Source organism: Prionailurus viverrinus, chromosome B3, assembly GCF_022837055.1.
Source record: "Prionailurus viverrinus isolate Anna chromosome B3, UM_Priviv_1.0, whole genome shotgun sequence".
NCBI classification, from domain to species: domain Eukaryota; kingdom Metazoa; phylum Chordata; class Mammalia; order Carnivora; family Felidae; genus Prionailurus; species Prionailurus viverrinus.
Window position 1 is genome coordinate 56,792,685 of NC_062566.1, and position 19,617 is coordinate 56,812,301.

General features: G+C 55.3%; 2 protein-coding genes across 5 annotated transcripts in view; one reads left to right on the forward strand and one right to left on the reverse strand.

Moving 5' to 3' along the window:
* SPTBN5 (spectrin beta, non-erythrocytic 5) overlaps window positions 1-1,756 on the forward strand; it is a 47,865-nt gene extending 46,109 nt beyond the window's left edge. Inside the window, exons 66-69 of one of the 3 annotated variants that reach the window (XM_047861832.1) lie at window positions 178-228; window positions 454-547; window positions 785-936; window positions 1,622-1,756. In XM_047861832.1, the coding sequence (XP_047717788.1) occupies window positions 178-228; window positions 454-547; window positions 785-936; window positions 1,622-1,689 (365 nt within the window). In that variant the 3' untranslated portion in view covers window positions 1,690-1,756. Of the gene's footprint in view, window positions 1-177; window positions 229-453; window positions 548-784; window positions 1,038-1,621 lie in introns of those variants that run through there. The other 2 variants (XM_047861834.1, XM_047861833.1) reach the window with 2 other exon arrangements.
* Window positions 148-19,550, reverse strand: LOC125167560 (bifunctional peptidase and (3S)-lysyl hydroxylase JMJD7). Of its 2 annotated transcripts, XM_047861838.1 has the most exons (25): window positions 19,450-19,550; window positions 15,759-15,912; window positions 15,429-15,682; window positions 14,739-14,795; window positions 14,174-14,269; window positions 13,900-13,976; window positions 10,442-10,514; window positions 10,002-10,138; window positions 9,746-9,877; window positions 9,348-9,388; window positions 9,103-9,145; window positions 8,790-8,844; window positions 8,080-8,210; window positions 7,751-7,834; window positions 7,414-7,451; window positions 6,698-6,833; window positions 5,912-6,048; window positions 5,479-5,701; window positions 5,233-5,350; window positions 4,800-4,937; window positions 4,477-4,581; window positions 4,126-4,305; window positions 3,610-3,776; window positions 2,939-3,125; window positions 148-2,847 (listed from the first exon to the last, which is right to left on the reverse strand). In XM_047861838.1, exons 1-25 carry the CDS (start codon window positions 19,511-19,513, stop codon window positions 2,636-2,638), a joined length of 3,039 nt encoding a protein of 1,012 aa, XP_047717794.1. In that variant the 5' UTR covers window positions 19,514-19,550; the 3' UTR covers window positions 148-2,635. The 2 variants fall into 2 exon arrangements, with proteins under 2 accessions (XP_047717794.1, XP_047717793.1); XM_047861837.1 differs by lacking the exons at window positions 148-2,847; window positions 2,939-3,125; window positions 3,610-3,776; ... (14 more) ...; window positions 10,002-10,138; window positions 10,442-10,514 and adding exons at window positions 12,890-13,419; window positions 13,516-13,675.
* Window positions 19,551-19,617: the final 67 nt, after the last annotated feature.

Here is a 19,617-nt window from a genome sequence, read left to right on the forward strand (position 1 = left end):
TTCTTAGCCCACCTGTGCTCAGCCTTCTAGGAGATGGGGTGCACTGGGGGGCCTGCACCACCCCTCCTGGTGTGTACAGAGCCTCCTGCAGCAGTTGTAGCTTAGTCTGTGTGGGCTGCTTCTCACAAAAATACCAGACTGAGCAGGTTACAGACAAGAACCGTTTATTTCTCACAGTTCTGGAAGCTGGGAAGTCCAACAGCAAGGCACCAGCCGACTGCATGTCTGGTAAGAGTCGTCTTGTGGGTGTCCTAGTTCTTGCTGTGTCCTCACTTGGTTGAAGGGGCAAGGTTACTCTTTGGTCAGGTCTCCACCCTCATGACCTACTCACCTCCCAATACCATCACCTGGGGGTTAGGATTTCAACAGAGATGCAAACATGCAGGGAAGTGTGCTGTCTGCAGAGCCTAGCATCTGGGCCAGGCTCACCATTGTTCTCTCTGTGCTCTGCAGCCCACTGTCTGAGCCTGGAGCACCGAGCCAGACCTCTGGGCTTCACTGTTGAGCCCACTGCTGAGAGGGCGCCCAAGACAGCCGCCTCGCTCAGGTAGGACAGCTGGGTATACGGGCAGATGCGAGTCCTAAGCCCCATCACTAGCACAGATGCTGCCCTCTCAAGCCCAAGAGCCAGAGACTCAGACCTGCACTGCTAGGGTGAGGGGTAACACCCATATTTGAGACCCTCAGCAATAGAAAACCCTAGCACCCGCCTCACCTGGTGTAAACCTCTGCTCACTCAGTAATGGCAACAGAGGCCAGGCCCTGAGGCTCCTCTTCCCCACAGCTTCCAAGGCTGGCCCCTGACCACCTCAGTGAGGGAACCGCATGTGAGTGCTGACGGTCAGCTGCAGCCCATGGAGTTGCTGCAGGCTGCTGGCCTTGCCCAGGAACCTGCCCAAGGCTCCCACCGCCTTTCCTGCCCAGGCCAAGCCCAAGGTACAGGCCCCTCAGGGGTCCCTTTGCACATGCTAGAAAGCTTGCCTGGCTCTGTCCTCCAGGGCTCCCACCTCTCTCACCCCTTGGTCTCCTCTTCCTAAGACAGAAGCCATGTTGCAGGACAGCCGTACCCTGCTCTCTGCCTGCCCTTCCCTGCTCCAATGAGAAAGGAAAGCCTTACTGTCCTAGAGTGGGCCAGAAGCCAGGCGGTCATGCCCGTGCACAGAGACAGACCCCACCCTGTTGGGCTTGAGGGGCACTCACAGCACAGCGGAGGGCAGCCGCGGGTATGGTCTCTGGCAGTTCTGCAAGCCCGTCCCGCAGGGCCCTCGGGCTCCACTTTAGGCTTCAGAGCACATGTTGCTGAAGGAATAGGCTTCATCCTGGATGGTGGCTTCTAAGCCTACCAGGGCAATCATTTCTTCTCCTGTGACTCTAGCCCCATGCTCAGGACAGGGCCCGAGAATCACTGGGTGAGAGCAGACACAGGGAGCTCGGCCACAAGACCCAGTCCTCTCCCATATGCCCCATACCCCACTGTCAGTCCTGCAGCTGCCTGTCAGCTTCCAGGATCCACGTCAACATTAGTTCCAAGGGAGGCCAGAGCCCTTGCATACCAGTGCTTGACAAAGATTCTGGGGAGGCTAGGCCCTAATTTCACTCTGCTGCTTTGTTCTCCCAACAGGTCTGGGCCCTGAAGCAAACCCTGAGATGGCACCAAACCTCGAGGCTACAAACAAGGACAGCCTCTAGGGGAACAGAATGAGACGGTGCTGCCAGGCCCCTCAGGACCAAATTCTGGAACAGACGGTTCCTTGTTAAGAGGCAGCCTTCACCAAGGTCACAACTTGCTGAGGTTATGCCATTAGGACTTGCCTCTGGCTCCTCAGATCCTGGGGGTGGCCATCCCCACCGTGGGACAGGGGTGCTGTGTCACTGCCAGGGAGTCTGCTCACCTGTGCACGGCCAGGGCTCCAGTAGCAGAGACTCCCTCCACCACCACCCCCACCCCTACCCAGGCCAAAATGGCTGCCTCCCTGCTTGGAGAGCGTGGCTTCAGCAGGGCAGACATGGCCTTCTCTTCAGGGGAGGTTTGGACTGACCTGCTGTCTAGCTCGGTGAGGTACCCCTGGGGAGATGTTCAAACCAGTCCTTGCTATGTGCAACCAGGAACATGGAATGACCTGTCTCTTCTTGGCAGCAACGACAGATAACCCATTAACATCTCACATTATATGATCCTCTGTGATACATAAACCGCTCTATTTCACTCTGTACAACTATTCAAAGTAGCAAGGGAAAGGGTCACATAGCTTTGAACACTTTTGCAAATATGGTCAGTAACAGCCCCCAGGTCTACCTCTGGCCACCTCTGAATGTTCTCCTTGAAGAGGAAACCACCTCCAGCCTGAGGAGACAGGGCTCTCAGCCCTTTTAAAACCCTCAACCTACCTGCAAGTATGTGGAGAGGGTGCTGGTGGCTGCAGGGCCCTATCTGGGTAGGGCCAGGCACATATCTTGGCAGAGCCCCTGAGAGCGCGAGGGGGCCAGGGCAGGGCCATCCATGCTGTGGAGGCTCTGGAACTGTTGGTGATGACGGTCTCTCCCCGACTCACCCAGAACACCCAGGTGGACAGGGAGTGAGTCTGACAAAGTGTCGGGAAGGGAGCAGGGAGTCCCGGCGGGGGCAGCGCCATCACTACGGCCGGTGCTGCCGACGCTTCCGTTGCACAGCTCCACGCAGGGCCTCCAGCAGCTGCTCCTGGTTGTTGCAGATGTTGTAATGTGTCAGGTGGAGCAGCTTGTCCATGTCCTCTGGGCTGTAGGTCAATTTCGAGTAGTGGTAGGGAGAGTTGGATGAAGACAGGTTCACCTCTCCGGCCCCCTTCTCCTCAGGTGTCCGTTGGATGCCTAGTGGAGACAGTGTAGCAGGGCAGGGACAGGACATGCACTGGGGAGGGGGGTGGGGTGCACTGTGGAGAGACAGGATGGAGGGGCTCACCAGGGGCAGAGTACTCCCGGAAGGAGGCATCCACCAGAGGGAAGTGCAGCACCGCTGGGGCATCGGGGCGGTCTGGATCAGAAAACAAGCAGCACTCCGGAGGCTGGCGCTGCTCCTCTGGGCTGGGGGAGATGGGCGGGAAAGGGATGCCCTGCTCCTGGCAGAGCCGGCCCAGGAGCTGCAGTTGCTGCAGGGCAGCAGAAGTGGTGTCAGATGGCTGGGCCCCAACACTGGGCCAGTGGGGGTCAGCTGAGATGCGTGGGACCTGGACACCAACTCAAAACCTCTGGCACTGGGCCGGACTGAGGAAGGGGCTCCAACCCCTCAGCTGCGCGGGGCTAACTGCTCCCAGGTTCTGCAAAAACCTTCACCGGACCAACACAAAAACTCAGAGCAGAGGGATCGAGAGGTCTAGACTGAATGGAGGTGGCAGGTGCCACAAAGGGGCATCACCAGCTCCTTCTCCATCTGGCTTCCTGAGCAGAATAAGTCCCCCTGGTGGTAAATTCACAGGATCCACAGTTCATAGGACACTGTTCACAGAGTGTCACAGCCCCTCAGAGAAGCTGGACCACATACTAGACTCCAAGGCAGACATCCCCAGAGGCAGGAGCCAGGATGTCAGGCCAGGCCTAAGGCAGCAAGCTCTCCCACGTCTGCCCCCGGCTCACCTGAAAGGCTCCTTGGAGGTTGTAATCCAGTGACAGGATGAGGTCCACATCCCTTGTGGGCCGCAGAAGGGGTGGGAAACTGGTGTTGATAAGGTAGCCAACATCCAGCAGGCAAAGATGGGGCTCTGCAGGTGTCAGCTGGTTGGGGTGCCCATCCAGTTTGGTGGCTGGAAAAGTTGAGGGAATGGGGGGGAAAAGCAGCTATCATTGGTGCTGAGGCCACCAGATCCCTCTGGCCTAATGCTAGCTCCTTGCTACTGGCAGAATCCGACTCTGCCCTCTGGTCCCTCTTCTCACCCACCAAAAGTAGGCCTGTCACTTCCCAAGATGCCACAGATGGGCCCTGATCCACAAATGAGAGGAAAAAGGGTAGCTGATCCAAGCAGCCCAGTGAACTAAGCTCAAAGGAGCTTGGGGCCCACGGGTTGGAGAGTGTGGATGTCTGGACCAGGGACCCAAAGCTCAGGTGGTCATGGGCAGACCATGGAAAGCTGGGACCAGAGAGAGAAGAGATACCTTTCCAGGTGGAGAAGTAAGGCTGTTGGAAATAGTCTTTGTGGAACTGAAGACCACGCAGGAAATTATGTGTGGCCTGGGCCAGGGGGCGCCGTGTCAGAAGGTCAGTAAAAAACTCAACAATCTTGCCGGTCCCCGTGGGAGGCTCTTCTATCTTCAGAAGAGGAACCTGCTCCTTGTCTGCTCAATTAACAAGGGGGAAAGTAGGGCATCCTTTAGGAAATTGGGACCCCTAAACTTTTACCCCAGCTTCTGTAGACTCCCAAAGGCCTGAGAGCCACCCCTACCATCCTCCAGATCCAGCCCCTGTGGGGGCCTCTCCACTTGCTCACAAGGAGCAAAGGCACCCACCCAAATTGGCCTGATCCTGTGCCCAGCGGTCCCAGAACTGGCTGGGGTCTGAGGCCCAGTATAAGCTGTCCTGGAGGCTGGCTGCATACAGATTGCTCCAGATACCTGAGAAAGGGGACACAAGAGGAACAGAAAGGACATGAGGGGCAGAGAGCCCCCACCCAATCACAACCTGACTCTTGCCCACGGCCCATCCTAGACAGGGAAGCATCCCCATGACTGAGCTGAGGGTGGGTTTGGGGAGGGGGGGGGGGGGGGCTGCCATCTTCGCCAGGCCCGTTCTCCCCTCTATCTCCGCTTCCCTAACCTCCCAGGCCTCTCACCTTTCAGGAAGCAGATTCGGGACTCAGGAAGCCGCTTGGTCAGGCGCCCCATGAAGAACTCAGAGCCAAAGAGCTCAGAGGGGATGAAGGCACCGTACTTGGGAAAGCCAACCTCATAGGGGGAGAACTCACACCACTCTGCGAGGAGACCACACAGCTTCACTGCGGGGCTCAGTACTCCAGGATCCTCAACCACCACAGGCTTCACACCAGGGAAGCCTGGGGACCTAGAGGCTCAGGCTGGTTACAGGCACCCTGAGCATGGACCTAAAGGCCCACCCCCATCCCAAAGCCTGAGTGACTCTGGTGGGATGATTAATAATCTCTGGAAGGCATGGGACCTGGCCCAGAAGGGGAGGGTGTAACACCCATCTCCTACACACAGGCACCCTGCCAGCTGCGAGATCACACGTCTCCACTCGGGGCTACTCACCAGCAAATTCAAAGGTGGTCAGGTTCTTCTCCTTGGTGTTAAGGGCACAGTAAATGGGCAGAGGGTTCTGGCCTTGACTCAGGGCCTCTCTCTGGTCTGAGAGAGTATGGTCATGGGGCTGGTAGAAGGAGAGGATTTGAACCTAAAGTTGTGCTTTCTGGTGCCTGGGGCCTTTCCCATCTCTGCTGCCCAGGGCGGTTCCCCATCTTTGAACCATGTCCTGGCCACACACCCGCCCCCCTGTACCTCATCGTGCAGCAGGGCCTCACTAATGAGGGCCCACAGGTTGGTGAAGCAGGGCGGGTGGCCCAGGCGGGCACGCTCGGCCAGCTCCTGCCGGTACTGCTGCAGCTGGCTGGGAGCAAGCACGCCCAACTTGCTCTTGGTCACCTGTGTTTTCAGTGACTCGGTGGGCCCTGCCAGGTCCTTCTGAGACCATTCTGGGTCCTCGTAGAGGTTGGCCAAAGCCCTGGGAAAGCCAAAGCCCAGGAGGTCATCGCATACCTCGGACTCTCTATCCTAGAACAACAGACTAGCAGGTACCTTCCAAAGGTCCCCCCAAGCATGTTCCTCTCTGGCACATCCTTTCTCCCAGTTAGGTCGGAGGTGCCTATGGGGTCCACAACAGCCTTACGACTGCCACCCCCAAACTCCTGCACTCAACGTGCTGCCAGCTCACCAGGTAGAGCCAGAGGCCCCTGTGATGTAGGAGATGCAATCCAAGAGACCCAGCTCCTTCAGGCCAGCCAGATGCCCATACAGGGAAACCATCGCCCGGATCCCACCACCAGTGGCCATAACAGCTACCACGGGGATCTGGAAGAGAGGATAGCCAGGTCAGTCAAGGTCTGATCAGGGCTGTAGTCTCCCAAACATCCACCCGTTTCCCTCTTATTAGAAGAAGTCATTTCCCTAGAAGGTGTCCCAAGCTGATCTGACCCCAGCAGGCTGCCCTCAGGCTACATGGCTCACTGATGAGTCAGATGGGACCCAAGTCCCAAAACCTGGACCAGACCAAAAATCAAGAAACAATGAGAAAGGGGGTGCCTGGCTGGCTCAGTCAGTTGAGAGTCTGACTTTTGGTTTCGGCTCAAGTCACGATTTCACGGTTTCATGGGTTTAAGCCCCTTGTTGGGCTCTGTGAGGACAACACAGAGCCTGCTTGGGACTCTTGCTCTCTGCCCCTCCCCCACTCACACTGTCTCCATTTCAAAATGGATGAATAAACTTAAAAAAAAAAGCGAGAAGGAAAGCTAGCCCAATGGGGCAGCTTATAAGCTCCAGGTGCCTCGTGCAATGCTCTGCATTTGATGGCATCAGGCTGCCAAGAACATCAAGTGAGAGGGAGGCACAGCAGGGCAGGTAGGTAAGAGGCAGGGCCAAGTTCCGGTCTGGTTAGGAAACAGTCAGCTCTGGGCTCGAGGAAGACTGAGGATGCCCATCCAAGGCAGCCCAGCCCACAGACCTCATCTTCCTGTAAGTCTTCATCCAGTTGCAGGACCTGCTTCAGGGCCTTGGCCACCACCTGCTTCCTCTTGCTCAGAAAGGCCTGCTCCTCGGCACAGGGCCCGCAGCCTAGCCGCACAGCCAGCTCCCTGGGTCTGGGTGGGAAGGAAGGAACCATCAGGCAGCTCCCGGCCTCATTACAGAAAAGGAAGCCGGGTCTGCCTCACCTGAGAAGCCCACTTCTCAATCTCTCTCTCCTCTCCCCAAACCACACTCCTGCCCATGTCTGGACAGAAGCGTGACATGTGTGGGTATGATGGAGAAAAGGTGCACCTAGACCCAGGTGGGGACACTTGGGGAATGCAAGAAAATGGATTCCCACAACTATAAATGCTGGTGCCTAAAAAGGCCCCCGGGTGGGACCCACCACCACAGATCTACTTCCACCTCTCAGCTTCTCTCCATTACCCACCCAAAAATGACTCCAGCAGAGACAAGAAACAGTGTTCCCACCTCTTCGTGGCTAGTCTTCCAGGCATGTGAAGAAGGGCCAGGGTGGGTGACTTCTCTTGTCTCATGAAGATTATTAGCTATGGTCCACCCACAATCGCCACCACCCAAAGGGAGCATGACTTCTCTCTTGTGGCTTCCTGGCCCTCTCTGTGCCTCAAGTTCAAGTGCAGGTGCCTGCCTGCTCTCCCCCACGCCCTCTCCCCGGGACTAGCCGGCTCTCACCCGTCTTCTTTTCTCAGCTCCACCCTCATCAGGGGTTCCTAAAAACCATGAACACTTCAGTCACAAAAGTTGGCCACCATGTTCCTCTCATCCTGGCCTGAGCCACACCCTATGATGCTCCCATGCTCCCTCGGGCCTCCGGCCATCTCCACAGGGACAAGGTCTGAGGCTTCAAGGCAGCTCTGCTCAGAGGACCCCTCTCTCCTCAGAACCTGGCTCAGCACTTGTGCAGGGCATGGCCCTAAGACTGAAGCTCCTACCACCGCAGGCCCCCTATAAGGCATGGGGCCCAGCCCTGCCTATGCTTCTGGCATTCTTCCTCCGGGTGATCAAGTACCTGGGACGTAGGGAAGACAAGCCTCACCACCTGCCCAGAGGGCAAGGCCCTCAGGGGCACCTTCAGGTGCTCTTGGGGGGTATCCTGTAGGAAGGATGAAAGAAAACCTAAGAATCACTTCTGTTCCAGCAGCGATCTCACCCATTGCCCCAGGGAGTGACAAGCAGCAGCAGGAAGAGGGACAAGAGGCCAACCTCGACCCCATAATCTTCCCAGTGTGCCTGATTCTGCCAGGGAGTGAGGGGGTGAGGGGCTCAGCATGAGCAGAAGGACCGGCTAGAAGAAAGAGGGAGAAAGACTCTGCAGGCCCCACCTCAGCAGCACACTACCTGCAGATGAATATCCAGCTCCTGCTCCCAGCAGGCCGGGCAATGGAAGCAGAAGGAGCCAGCACCCACAGCGGCCTCCTGCGGACCCTCACAGGACCCAGGAACCATGAGCTGAACTCTTCCCCCGGACTCTGGAAATAGGAACCAGAGCAGAGGGGCTGGGAATAAGATCCTGGCCCACAAAGGCCCAAGAGTGTCTTGCATAAGGGGCCTAAAGGGTACTTCCCACCCCACCCCGAGGAGGAGGACTGCCACAGGCCAAGGCTCAGAGATGGAGCCCCCATCACAGCCTCTCCAAGGACTAAGGGGACACAGGTCCTGGGGAGCCCCAGCATGGATTTGCCCCTAATCTCTACCACTGCCTATGAAAGTCTAGGGCAGCTAATGTAAGGTCCCTTCTAAGATCCCCATAGAAAGAGGAAGACAAGGGGCACCTGGGTGGCTCAGCTGGTTAAGCGTCCGACTCCGGCTCCAGTCATGATCTCACAGTTCATGAGTTCAAGCCCCAAGTCAGACTCTGTGAGAACAGCTCTGAGCCTGGAGCCTGCTTCAGATTCTGTTTCCGTCTCCCTCTGCCCCTCCCCCACTGGCACACTGTCTCTTTCTCAAATATAAATAAACATTAAAAAATTAAAAAGAAAAAAGAAAAAAAAGAAAGAGGAAGACAAGGGCAGAGGGCTGGGGGTTATCTTGGTAGGTGGGAGACTTACCCTTCCGGTCCCCTGCCTCCTCCAGTTGAACATGCAAGCAAGAGAGCTCCCGGGCCTGAGTCATTAAAAAAGCCCCTCAGACTTGAACCCCTGCCCTGTTAGAGGCCCCCACCTCCCAGTACCCTAGTTTTGGTCCTCAGCACTTCATTACCTTGGCCCTGAGTCACCAACCATTTGCCTGAGGTTGTATCCTCTTAAGGAACCAAAATCCCAGGGACCCCCCCCAACTCAGTTCTACCCATGAATCTCCAAGGGAGGCCCAAGCTTCAGGAAGGGGGATAGCAGATGGCATGAGGGAGGGGCTTCGACTTACCACCAGAATGCCATTGGTGACAAGCTGCTCAGCACAGTCTGTCCTGAAAAGGATACCAGTGACCCTCAGTGCAAGTCCAGGCTCCCAGGTTCTCACCCCTCAAAGGGCCACGGCATTCCTCTACCACCAATGGATGTCTCAGAGGGAAGAGTGTCAGTTCTGGGCACGCTCTGGGTGCACTGGACTCTGCCCTTCCCCCAAAGAAGCACTCCCACCCAAGAAGTGCCCAGTGGCCCCTGACTCACAGTCTCTGTAGCCGAAATTCAACTTCTAGCCGCTCCTCACCCTGGAGAGAGGAAGAAAACAAAGTTAGAGAGGTTGAGGACTGTGAGTGTAGATTTCAACACACATGCCAAGTGGGGCTGCTGGGGCCTGAGAGGTGGTGAGAGCCAATGTCCAACTCCACCCTGCTCTGTCCACTTTCTCTGGGTAGCTCCCAAAAGCTGCCCTTGGTTGAGGGGCCAAGAAAGAGGATCAAGGATGGGATTATTCCTGTGGACAGCAACTCCTGCCTGACAGTAGCCTCTGGATGCCACGGAAGCCTGGACCACTCACTGGAAAAGAGGGCCATGTACCCAGCTCCCCTGCAAAGGATCTCCCCTCCCTGGGCTGAGGCTTTCCACTGCCCTGGGCACAGCCTTGCCTGAGCGCTCAGTGAGAAGCTCTCTCTGCGGAACTCCCCAGCCCGCAAAGTCCCCACGTCAAATAGCACCGACAACACGGGGTCATCATTGGTCAGAAGGTCCTGGTCAAAGACTTGCAGCTGCACCACATTCTGGAAGGGAACAGAGTAAGTGGCTGCAGGAAGGAGGAGTGGGGTAGGAAGGTGAGTGGGGCCATGGCAGAAAGCAAGGGCTGGCAGGGACAACGGGCAGGGCAGGGGCTGACACCTGGCCCACCTTGAGCTGGCTGTGGATTCGAAAGCGAAAGCTCTGATTCCAGATGGGGTTTCTGCTGTTCTTGACCGTGCGTGTCTGCAGCCTATGGCTAGAGGCCGTGGGCAGCCACAGACTCACATAGCAGTCAGAGGGGGTTACTGCAGGAAGAAGGGACAAGTGCCTGCTGACAGCCAAGAGCCTTACCCAGCCCAGCTTCCCAGAGGCCATGACCTTCCATTATAGGCAGCCCTGGGAGGCCTGGAGACCCTCAGAATGGGACTGAGTCGGGAGGCAGGAAGAGCAAGAAGCTGAGGCACAATCCCACATTCCACCCAGCACCTCCTCTCGACACCCTCTCCAGGACCCTTTCACGCCCAGCCCTACTTGTATCTCTTCCCACTGCCCTGTCCCAGTCTGAATCCAGTTCCAGAACCACTGTCCTCCCTGGGCCCAGCACTCACCTAGGTCCTTCGAGGGCAGGCCACAGGCCTGCAGGACACGAATGGTGAGCAGGCAGGTCCCAGGCACCTTTGCCTGCAGAGGAGGGACAGGTCAGGCTTGCTGCAGGCTGCTGGGCCCAAAGCCAACAAGGGCCAAAGAAGAGGCCAGAGTACCCCCTCCAGGACTAATTCTGAACCAAAGGGATCAGCCCTTCCCAGCCACATGGCTGCCCTCCACCCATCAGAGCTCTAAATGGAAAGGAGGCTATGGTATCTACTGATGATGCCTGCCAACACTTACACAACACTCTGGGCCGGCGCTGGCCCAAGGGCTTTATGTACATTAACTTTAATCACACAACTATGCTGTGTGTAGGGACTAATTATGACCAATCCCACAAGGAAACTGAAGCACAGAAAGACAGAAAGCCTACATAGTCACTTGCCTGAGGTCCAGGGCCAAGACTGCACCAGGACGGCTCGACTCATGCTCTCTACCCCACAGCTTACTTGCTTCTAGCTACTGGTTTAGTGTCTTTTAAATCTTTCCACCCCACGTTTCCAGCTACCCCTTGCTAAGCTGCCTTGAGGCGGTCTTAGTTGGCAGGAGGCCCGTGATGGGGCGGGCAGGGGGGAGGGGGAAACAGCAGAATATAAGGCTACAGAGGGAGGGGAAGAGGCATGTCAGGACCCAGCCTGGCCATGGGCCCCTTGGTGGGGCTGCTCCCCTGGTTGAGCAGCTTAAACGGAGGCATGTTCTGGTTAAGCAAACCCTGTATCTGGAGAGGTAGAAGTGAGGAACACAGAGTTGGTTTTCAGCCTCTCCACCCCTGGCCAGGACTCAATTCTGGAAATGGGCTCTCTGTTTGACTATGAACAGCAGTTAGCAACTCAGACCACACACAGGTTTTCAAGTCCTCCAGGTGCTACAGGTCAGGCTAAAGAGGACCCCCAAGCAGGTCCATCCAAACCCACAATCATGAGTCTAGGGATATAAACCATGGCAAGTGTGCCAGGAAAGCCTGTGCCAACTAATCCTGGCCTTCAGCCCTGCCTCAGAAGGGTCTTGATGGATGGAGCTGAAGGGCAGAGCCGGGGAAGCTCATCTGTCAGTGTCTGCCCTGGGGCCCCCACCCTCCAAGCAACTGAGTCAAGAGCACCCGAGCAGCCACTTCCTTCTGGGACCCCAGGACAGTAGCCCAAATCCATGGCCCTGAGAACTCTGCCTGGAGCCCATCTCTAGGGCAGGAAGAACTCAGGATGACCCTTATCCCAAGACCCAGCCCGTTCCCTGGCTTCTGCTCACCACCCTGGACCAAGTCTGGCAAACTCCCCTCTCTACACCTGGAGAAACTCACAGCTCCTCTTAAGAATCAGCATTAACCAGACCCCAGAGGGAACAAAGGTCAGCCTGGGGGCCCAGGGCCCCAGCAGGTCTTACCAGAGCCATGAGACAGACAGTCCTCAAGAGCCACAAATGACAGGCAGTGGGCGCAGGACCGAAGACTGTCGGCTTTTTAACGCAGAGCCAACAATGTGCCAGTTGGCCCCAAGCTCCTCCCTGGTCCCTCCCAACCGCCTCCGCTCCACCCAAGCCTCACACTCACTCCAGGACAAGCCACCTGTCAAGGAAATGAGGAACCTTAAACCTACATGGCCCCTGTAATGGGGGCCTACCACCCATGAAGACCCATTCCCTCTAGGCGTTACCATCAGCACCTACCCCACCCAACCCTGCTCTTGTGCCTGGACCTAGAAGGGCCACTGACATCTGGAAAGCAGGGAGTGGACCCAGGGCAGCACCAAGTGGATAAGCCTTGTCCCCTGTCACAGGGTCTTTCACAACCTCCGGTGCCTGTAGGACAGGAATGCCCGGCCCTGACTGAAGCACTTGGCTAATGTGAAGCGGGTGCCCCAGGTCCATCACCGCCTGGCAGGGGCGAGGTTTGTTTCACGAAAGAGCCCTCCCAAGCCCCGTGCCTGGCTGCCTCCACCCTCGGCGCTGGGTGGCTAGGATGATGAGGCCTCTGAGTGGCTCTCCGGGAAAGGGGCTCTTCCAGGTCTGGGTTGGTGCAGGGAGGGAGGGAGTCTGAGTGTGTGGAGACCCTGAGGCGGGGATGGGCAGGGGTTTCTGTCCCCTCCTACCTATGCTTGTTGTGGAAGAAACAGGGGTGACCCTCGGCACCAGACCCCACCAGCTTCCCTGGAGGTGGAGGAGAGCAAACAAGGCCAGAGCAAAGCTAGGCACAGCTTTAGAGGCCGAGACAGGGAGGTCTGCACCAGAGTTAAAATGAGACCCGCTTGCCCTGAGAGGGGCTGCAGTGGCTATCATGGGAGTTGGCAGCAGAGGTCCTCAGTCCCAAGCCTGGACCCAGGCCTCACCCCCAATCAGGGTCACCTTGAAATGTTTACCTGAACCTTCCAGCCCTCACCAGACCACAGAAGGCAACTTCAAGAGGGAGTCTCAGCACATATGAATCAAAGCCACCTTTTATTGAACACTTCTTCTGTGCCAGCCCCTTATGGTCCTTAAAGATCTCTCTCCAAGCCTCACAACACCCCATGGGGTAGGACCCATCATTGTCTCTGTTTTACAGACAGGACACCAATGCTCCAAGGTGGTAAGTCGCCCACGGTGCTGGTAAGAGGCTGCACCAGAAGTCCCACTCCTCCTCCAGTACAGGCAGCTGCCTCACCTGTGTGGTAACTTCCTGGGAGCTCACACCCAGACCTGCCTGGCACCTCCTGGACCTCCAGATCACCTCCCCAAATCCTCCAATGCAGATTCCAAGCTGAGCTGGGCCAGGAGTCAGCAGACTCTGACTCCAGTTTGCCTCTGGAAGTGACTTGGCCTGGGAGGGACACGACCTTTTCCACCACTTGTCGTTGGCAACGTTCACCAGGGTTCCATCAGTCGAGGCCTGAGGCCTTAGTGAGGGAGTCAAGCAGCTGGAAGTAACTGTACTTAAGGTCATACTCCATGTCATACCAGTAGTTCACTGTGGGGAGAATGGAGACCTCAGCATGAAGGTCCCCCTCCAAACCTACTGCCTCCCAAACCCATCCCCCAGCAGCCCTACTGGGCAGCTCCTCACCAGCAATGCAGCCATGGGACTGCTGGACGTGGTGGAACCACAGGGCCGGCAGATAGAGCATCTCACCGGCCTGTACGGTGCAGCAAAGGGCCCGGGCCTGACCGTAACTGGGGTACCGGGCCAGATCTGGAGCCAATGGGTCCAGGGGGATCCAGGGTACCTAGGGATACAGTGGATGCCAGGGAACAGTCCCAAAGCCCCCGGCCCTCCAGCTCTGTCCCTTCCAAAGGTAAACACCATGAGCTCTGCCCTGTTCAGCACTGGGAAGGCCCAGACTTAGGGATTTTTCAGACTAAGGTGCCACCTCTCCAGCTCTTTTGTGCCTTCTCAGAGACACGGTTCCTACCCTTCTCCCTCCCCAGGTCCCAGGAACAAGGCAGATACCTTCTCCATGGCCTCTTCATCCACCACGTTAAAGGAACCCTCTTCAGTGAGGTGGTAGGTTGCTGGTGTGTATAGCTCTGAAACCAGAAGGAGAAAGGTACAGGGACACTCAAGTGGCCTGCAGCTTGCCAGTTCCTCCCCCTTGTTCCCTGAGTGCAGTGGAAACACCGTGCCCACACCTCCGGCCTGGCACACCAGCCTGCCCAGGGCCCTTGTTGCCCTCCCTCTACTTTGGGCCACCCGTCCCCCAGCCCCTGAGGGCTGAGTCCCCTACCATAGGGGATGAAGGGCCGGTCACTGGGTGGATGTAGCAGGAAGTGTTTCTCTCCAGAGACCACGCAGTAGAGGTTCTCATAGTGGTCCTTATGTACTGCCAATACAAAGAAGGCCCAGTGGGCAAGGTTATGAGGGGCAGGACACAGGAGGGGACAAATGACCACAAGACAGATGTGACAGGTGGTGTAACAGAAGATCACACAAAGTCAAAGCCGGCTCGAGGGGATGCCAAGGAGTCAGGCAGAATTCCATCAGGGATTTGACATTTGCTTGACATTCATCTCTACCAAGGGGGGAATCCAAGCAAACAGTTTTCCTGAGTTCACCCCGACCTAGCTGCCCTTCAGGAGAGCTTTCTGGAGACCTAGAAGAAACAGTCTCCTCCACGCCCCACTGCCATGGGGACCCTCCCCAATCTGAGCTATCAGGAGGCGCTGTTACACCCAAACCCCAGAACCCCAGAATAAATCTTAGAAAACAGTCAAACTTCCGTCCAGACCCAACCTTCCACTCTTGGCCTCCTCTTCCCTCCTCCCCCACCTCTGTATTCCCCTGATACCTACAGGATGTCACTGCAGCCACATCCCCCAGCCAGAAGTTTACAGCATCAGGCATCTTTCCTGCAGGTCAGAGGTAAGAGATCAAGTCAAAAGGGACCATCCTCGAAGGCCAGGCTGGGAATAACCACCATACAGTGATGCTGCACCAGAACCTTGGGGGAGCCAGGGAGCTCACAGGGAGAGAACAGAGAGAAGGGGCAGAGGAGGGCCAGCTCCAGAAGGAGCCTCCTGCCCTGTGGGAGAAGAAGGGTGACAATGTCCAGTAGTTCAATGCAAAGTCATGGCCTGGAGGTGCGCCTGCGTGGCTCAGTCAGTTAAGTATCCAATTCTTGGTTTTGGTTCAGGCCATGATCTTGGAGTTTCATGAGTTCAAGCCGCGTGTGGGCCTCTGCACTGGCTGTGGATCCTGCTTGGGATTCTCACTCTCTCCCTGTCTCTCTGCCCCTCCCCCACTCACGCTGTCTGTCTGTCTGTCTCTCTCTCTCTCTCTCTCTCTCAAAACAAATAAATAAATTAAAAACAAAAACAAAAACAAAGTTGTGGCCTGGAGACTTGAGCATTTAGTGCATAGCACCTGAACCTGAGGGGCCAAGAGTATGGGCCAAGTCATCACCAAAGGAAGAAGCAGCAAGCAGGGCTGACTCCTGCTTGTCCTTCCCATTTCTTCCCTGCCCAGCCCCTGCCTCCACTCACCCAGTGCCTCGGAGGCCCAGGGCACGTGGGACTCTAGATCAGACAGTAGCTGGGGCAGCTCGGTGAGCAGGTTGGAGCACTGCTTCTGCACGTAGAGGACTCCTGGGTGCTGGGTCTGGCCCTCTAGCACATCCAGCACGTAGCTCAGGGGCAGGCGACGCTCAGCAGGCATCATAAAGCGATCCCCTCGTACGGCATCCGCATAACCATCAGGGGTCACAGCCACACTCACCTCTATGGAGCCCACTGTGGCTCTGGAGGAAAGGACTTTCAGCCCATGTCCAAATACCACAAAGTATCACCCAACATCCCCCCAGGGGCAGCCCCCACCTGAGATATGGGAAGGACCACTTCTGCAAAGCTGGCCAGTGCTGCAGGGCGTTGCGGATGATGCAAGGCCTATTGGGGCAGACCCAGTCCCGATAGAAGTGGAGTGGAGTGGGGGGCTCATCCAGGTAAGGCACAGCAAGAGGCACACTGAGCTCTGAGGGAAAGAAGGGGTGGGGGTAGGGTGGGGTTATGAACCCAACAGCACCCAGTTGCTGCCCCAATGCCTGTGTAGAAGATGCCCTCCCTGGGCAAGACACACTACTATCCCTGGATAATGCCCACTGATGACCAAGGGACCCTGGACAACCAGGAACTGAAAATTGAGGAGAGCATTTAAGGCAGACAGCATGAAGCACCCACAAACACACCAGGATGGACCAGGGGATGGTGCTCAGCCCACAACCCACACCCTCCTTGGGACCATGTCCAGCCCTACACAGTGAACCCCACAGCTTTCCCACTCTGCAGTGTCCAACCTCATGGCATCCATTAGGAAAGGGAAACATGGAGGCAGTACATAGAACTCCAGAATGAGTGGTGCTGAGGCCCCAAGGCCACAGGCTGGTGTGGGTGAGCCAGGCTCTGGAAAGCACCCTCCAACAGTGATACTTACCAAGCTCTAGAATGTACTCAGTACTTGGTTTAGCCAATGCAGAGTATCAAGGGATGATCCTATTGCCATCTCAAGAAGATTACAACCTAACTGTGAAAACAAGATGCTACAGGAAACCATAGGAGGAAAAGTAAGGGCTGAACTGTGTTTTTGATCTTCCTGAACAGCATCACCATCCTCAGAAGATCCAAGGCTACCATGTGCATTTATACTTGTGCAGTGTGCCATCTGCACAGATGTCTATAGTGGCCCTGTATCACTTCTCACAAATCTATTCTTTTTGGCTCTTCCTTCTCCCTCACTTCTGTCCACCCCTATGGATTGTCTCTAAGTCCTATTGATTCTACCAACCACCCCCTTCTTCTTTCCTCTGCTGGTATCCATATTCAAATAACCTCCTTTGGGCCCTCAAATGTCACTTCAGTGAGGTTTCCTTCCCTGGCCACCCTTTTAAACTGTAACCTGTCCCCAACAATCCTACACTTCTTCCTTTTTTCCTTCTTTCACTCATCACCACCTAACATACTATATATCTCACTCATCCAAATTGTTTATTGATCTCTCTTGCTAGAATAGAACGTAAGCTCTATGAGGGTAAAGATGCAAATCTTGTTCATCGGTATACCCCCCAGGACCTAGAATAGTCCCTAACACACAGCAGGTGCTCAACAAATACTGGCTTAATGGTTGAAAGAAAGTCTCCAACATCTCCTGACTGGCTGATCGCTGCAGTGAACTAACTGGTTTCCTTGAGGTTTCATTCCACTCCCTCTCAAAGCATCCCTCACCCTGGCCCCCATCATCTTCCTAAAATACAATCTCATCTTGTCATACCCCTAGTTAAAAAAAAAAAAAAATCCTTTGATGGCTTACCACTGCTCCTTACAAATTATAATGTGCCTTGGCATGCATTCAAGGTGATACATGATCAGGCCCAACCTACTTTTCCAGTCTGGTTTCCTCCTGTCTGGTGCCTGCCCCTTACCACACTCTCTACTCAGGTGGTGCCAAACTTTGTTCCTACTGCTCCCACAAACGGGAATGCCTTTCTCCTGGCTTCTATAAAGGGTACACAGGGCTTTGCTTTGTTTGTTTCATCCTTGAGATCTAGCCTGAATGTCTTGGCCCCAGTGGGCAGCCACTGCACTAATTTTCACCTCTGAGGTCTCCATGCCAGTCATCTTTGCTTTACATTCAGTTGAAAAGTAAATGTCTTTAGCTCAAAAATCAGAACTGGGTGGGAAGACCCTGGTAGGCCCAAGAAAACATAAAAGGGAAGAGCTGGAACATGTGCTTGCTTCACTGGCCAGAGAGGTAAGATGGTACTTGCCAAGCAGATAAGGGAGCAAGGGAGAGCAAATTGGCAAAGGGCCTTCCCAGTCATGCCAGTCCATCAAAAGCAGTCATCTTGGGAGGGTGATTTGGGGCTCAGTAAATCTATTATTCTCACTGGAATTCTTTTTTTTCCCACTGGAATTCCTAAAATGCGTGGAAACTGTCTTTCTTTTCACCGTTTGTATTTCCTGCCATTACTGAATTTTCACTGCCTCACCAATTAAAAGACTTCCTGTAGATAATGACTACTGCTCCCTTCTGAGGCTTTGATGTGAGAGGATTTCAAAAGGGATTCAAACAATTCCTTTGGCCCAACAATTCTTCTGCTAGAAACTTAACCAACAAAAATATTCACACATGCGCAGAATGACTGCTCCAGGCACACTGGCATGTTCCAGGTTCCAGGTTCACTGTTCCATGAACACACCAGGCACACTCCTACCTCAGGGCATTTGCCCCAGTGCCCTCAACCTGCAATGCTCTTCTCTCAGATGTCTGTACAGCTCACTCCCTTTCTACAAGCCTGTGCTTGAAATGTGGCTTTATCAAGGCAGCCTACCTACCCTGACCATCTTATTTCAACCTATATCCTCCACTCAACTCCTGGCCTGAGACCTCTTATTCTGCTTTAATTTTTTCCCCCACAACACTTATCTTCTAATCCATTTCTTCTACTATATAATTTACTCATTACTCATTTAGTGTGACTAGGGTTAATGATCTGTCTCCTCACTTGGAATGTAAGGTATGGGAGGGCAGAAATTTTATTCACTGATGTATCCTAAACACATTGATCAGAGCCTCACACATTGAGGTGCTTAGTATTGAGGTGCTCCTAGTATTTGTTGCAACACTAGCAAAAAGACAGACTGTAAATGACCTAAATGTCTATCAATAATAGGCTAATTCAGTAAATTACCACAAGTACACAAGGTGAAAAAGATTGCGGAAGAAGGATATGGGGTGGTCTTCAAGATACCTAATAGTGCAAAAAAGTGTTTAGCAGACTAACAGTTGTAAACAGAAGGGTAATATATATATTGCTGCGTGTGTGTATGTGTAGATATAAACATTATTTCTGGAAGGATTCAAACTGGGGCCTCGAATGGGAGGGGTGCTTACCTCACATTATAAATCCGTTGCTTTTTAAACCTTGTGCCCGTGTTAATTAATGAGGGAAGGAGCAAAATAAAAACCAACCAGGGGAAGAGCCAGTGATTACTTGTACAGCTGCCGACAATTCTCCCAAAGCTCTGCACCACCTTGGAGAAGTATGTTCCTGAATAAAGCGTTCCAGCTGGGGTTCTGAAAGGGAACACCTGACCACCTCAAGACTTCACGACAGGCAACAGAAGGCTGCCCCATTATGCCGAGCGGGTTGACCGTGGGAAATACACCAGGGTGAAGACTGGCCCAAACCTTGGGAGTAGAATCAAGACACACCAGGAAGCCACGAGGACCTGCGAACACCGGAACAGGGGAGCTGAGGCCCCAGCACGGGGGTAGGAGCGAGGCTGGGGCAGACGAGTGATCCGAGTGGGGCCAGCAACGAGTTAGGTGCACGAGCGTCTGCGCTCCTTGAAAACACGAACTAGGGGGAAATGTGGTGTCGGCGGCCCAGGAGGGCCAGGGCGCACACGACTCCGGACTCTGCTTCCCCACATGCCCAAGGTCCCGCCCACGTCCTGAGGCAGCCCGGCGGTGGACGCAAGGCGGTCGCAGCCTCTGCGCGAACCCACTCACCCCTGGCGGCGGCCGGGAATTCTCGTAACTCCCTCCGCACCGCGTCCAAAGCCGCCTCCGCCATGACGCCGCCGCCGCTCTGCGGCCACGCGCTCTCCCCTTGAGACCCCGCCCCGCCGCGCCCCGCCCCCCGCCGCGGAGCCTCGCGGCCTTGGAGCGCCATCCTCT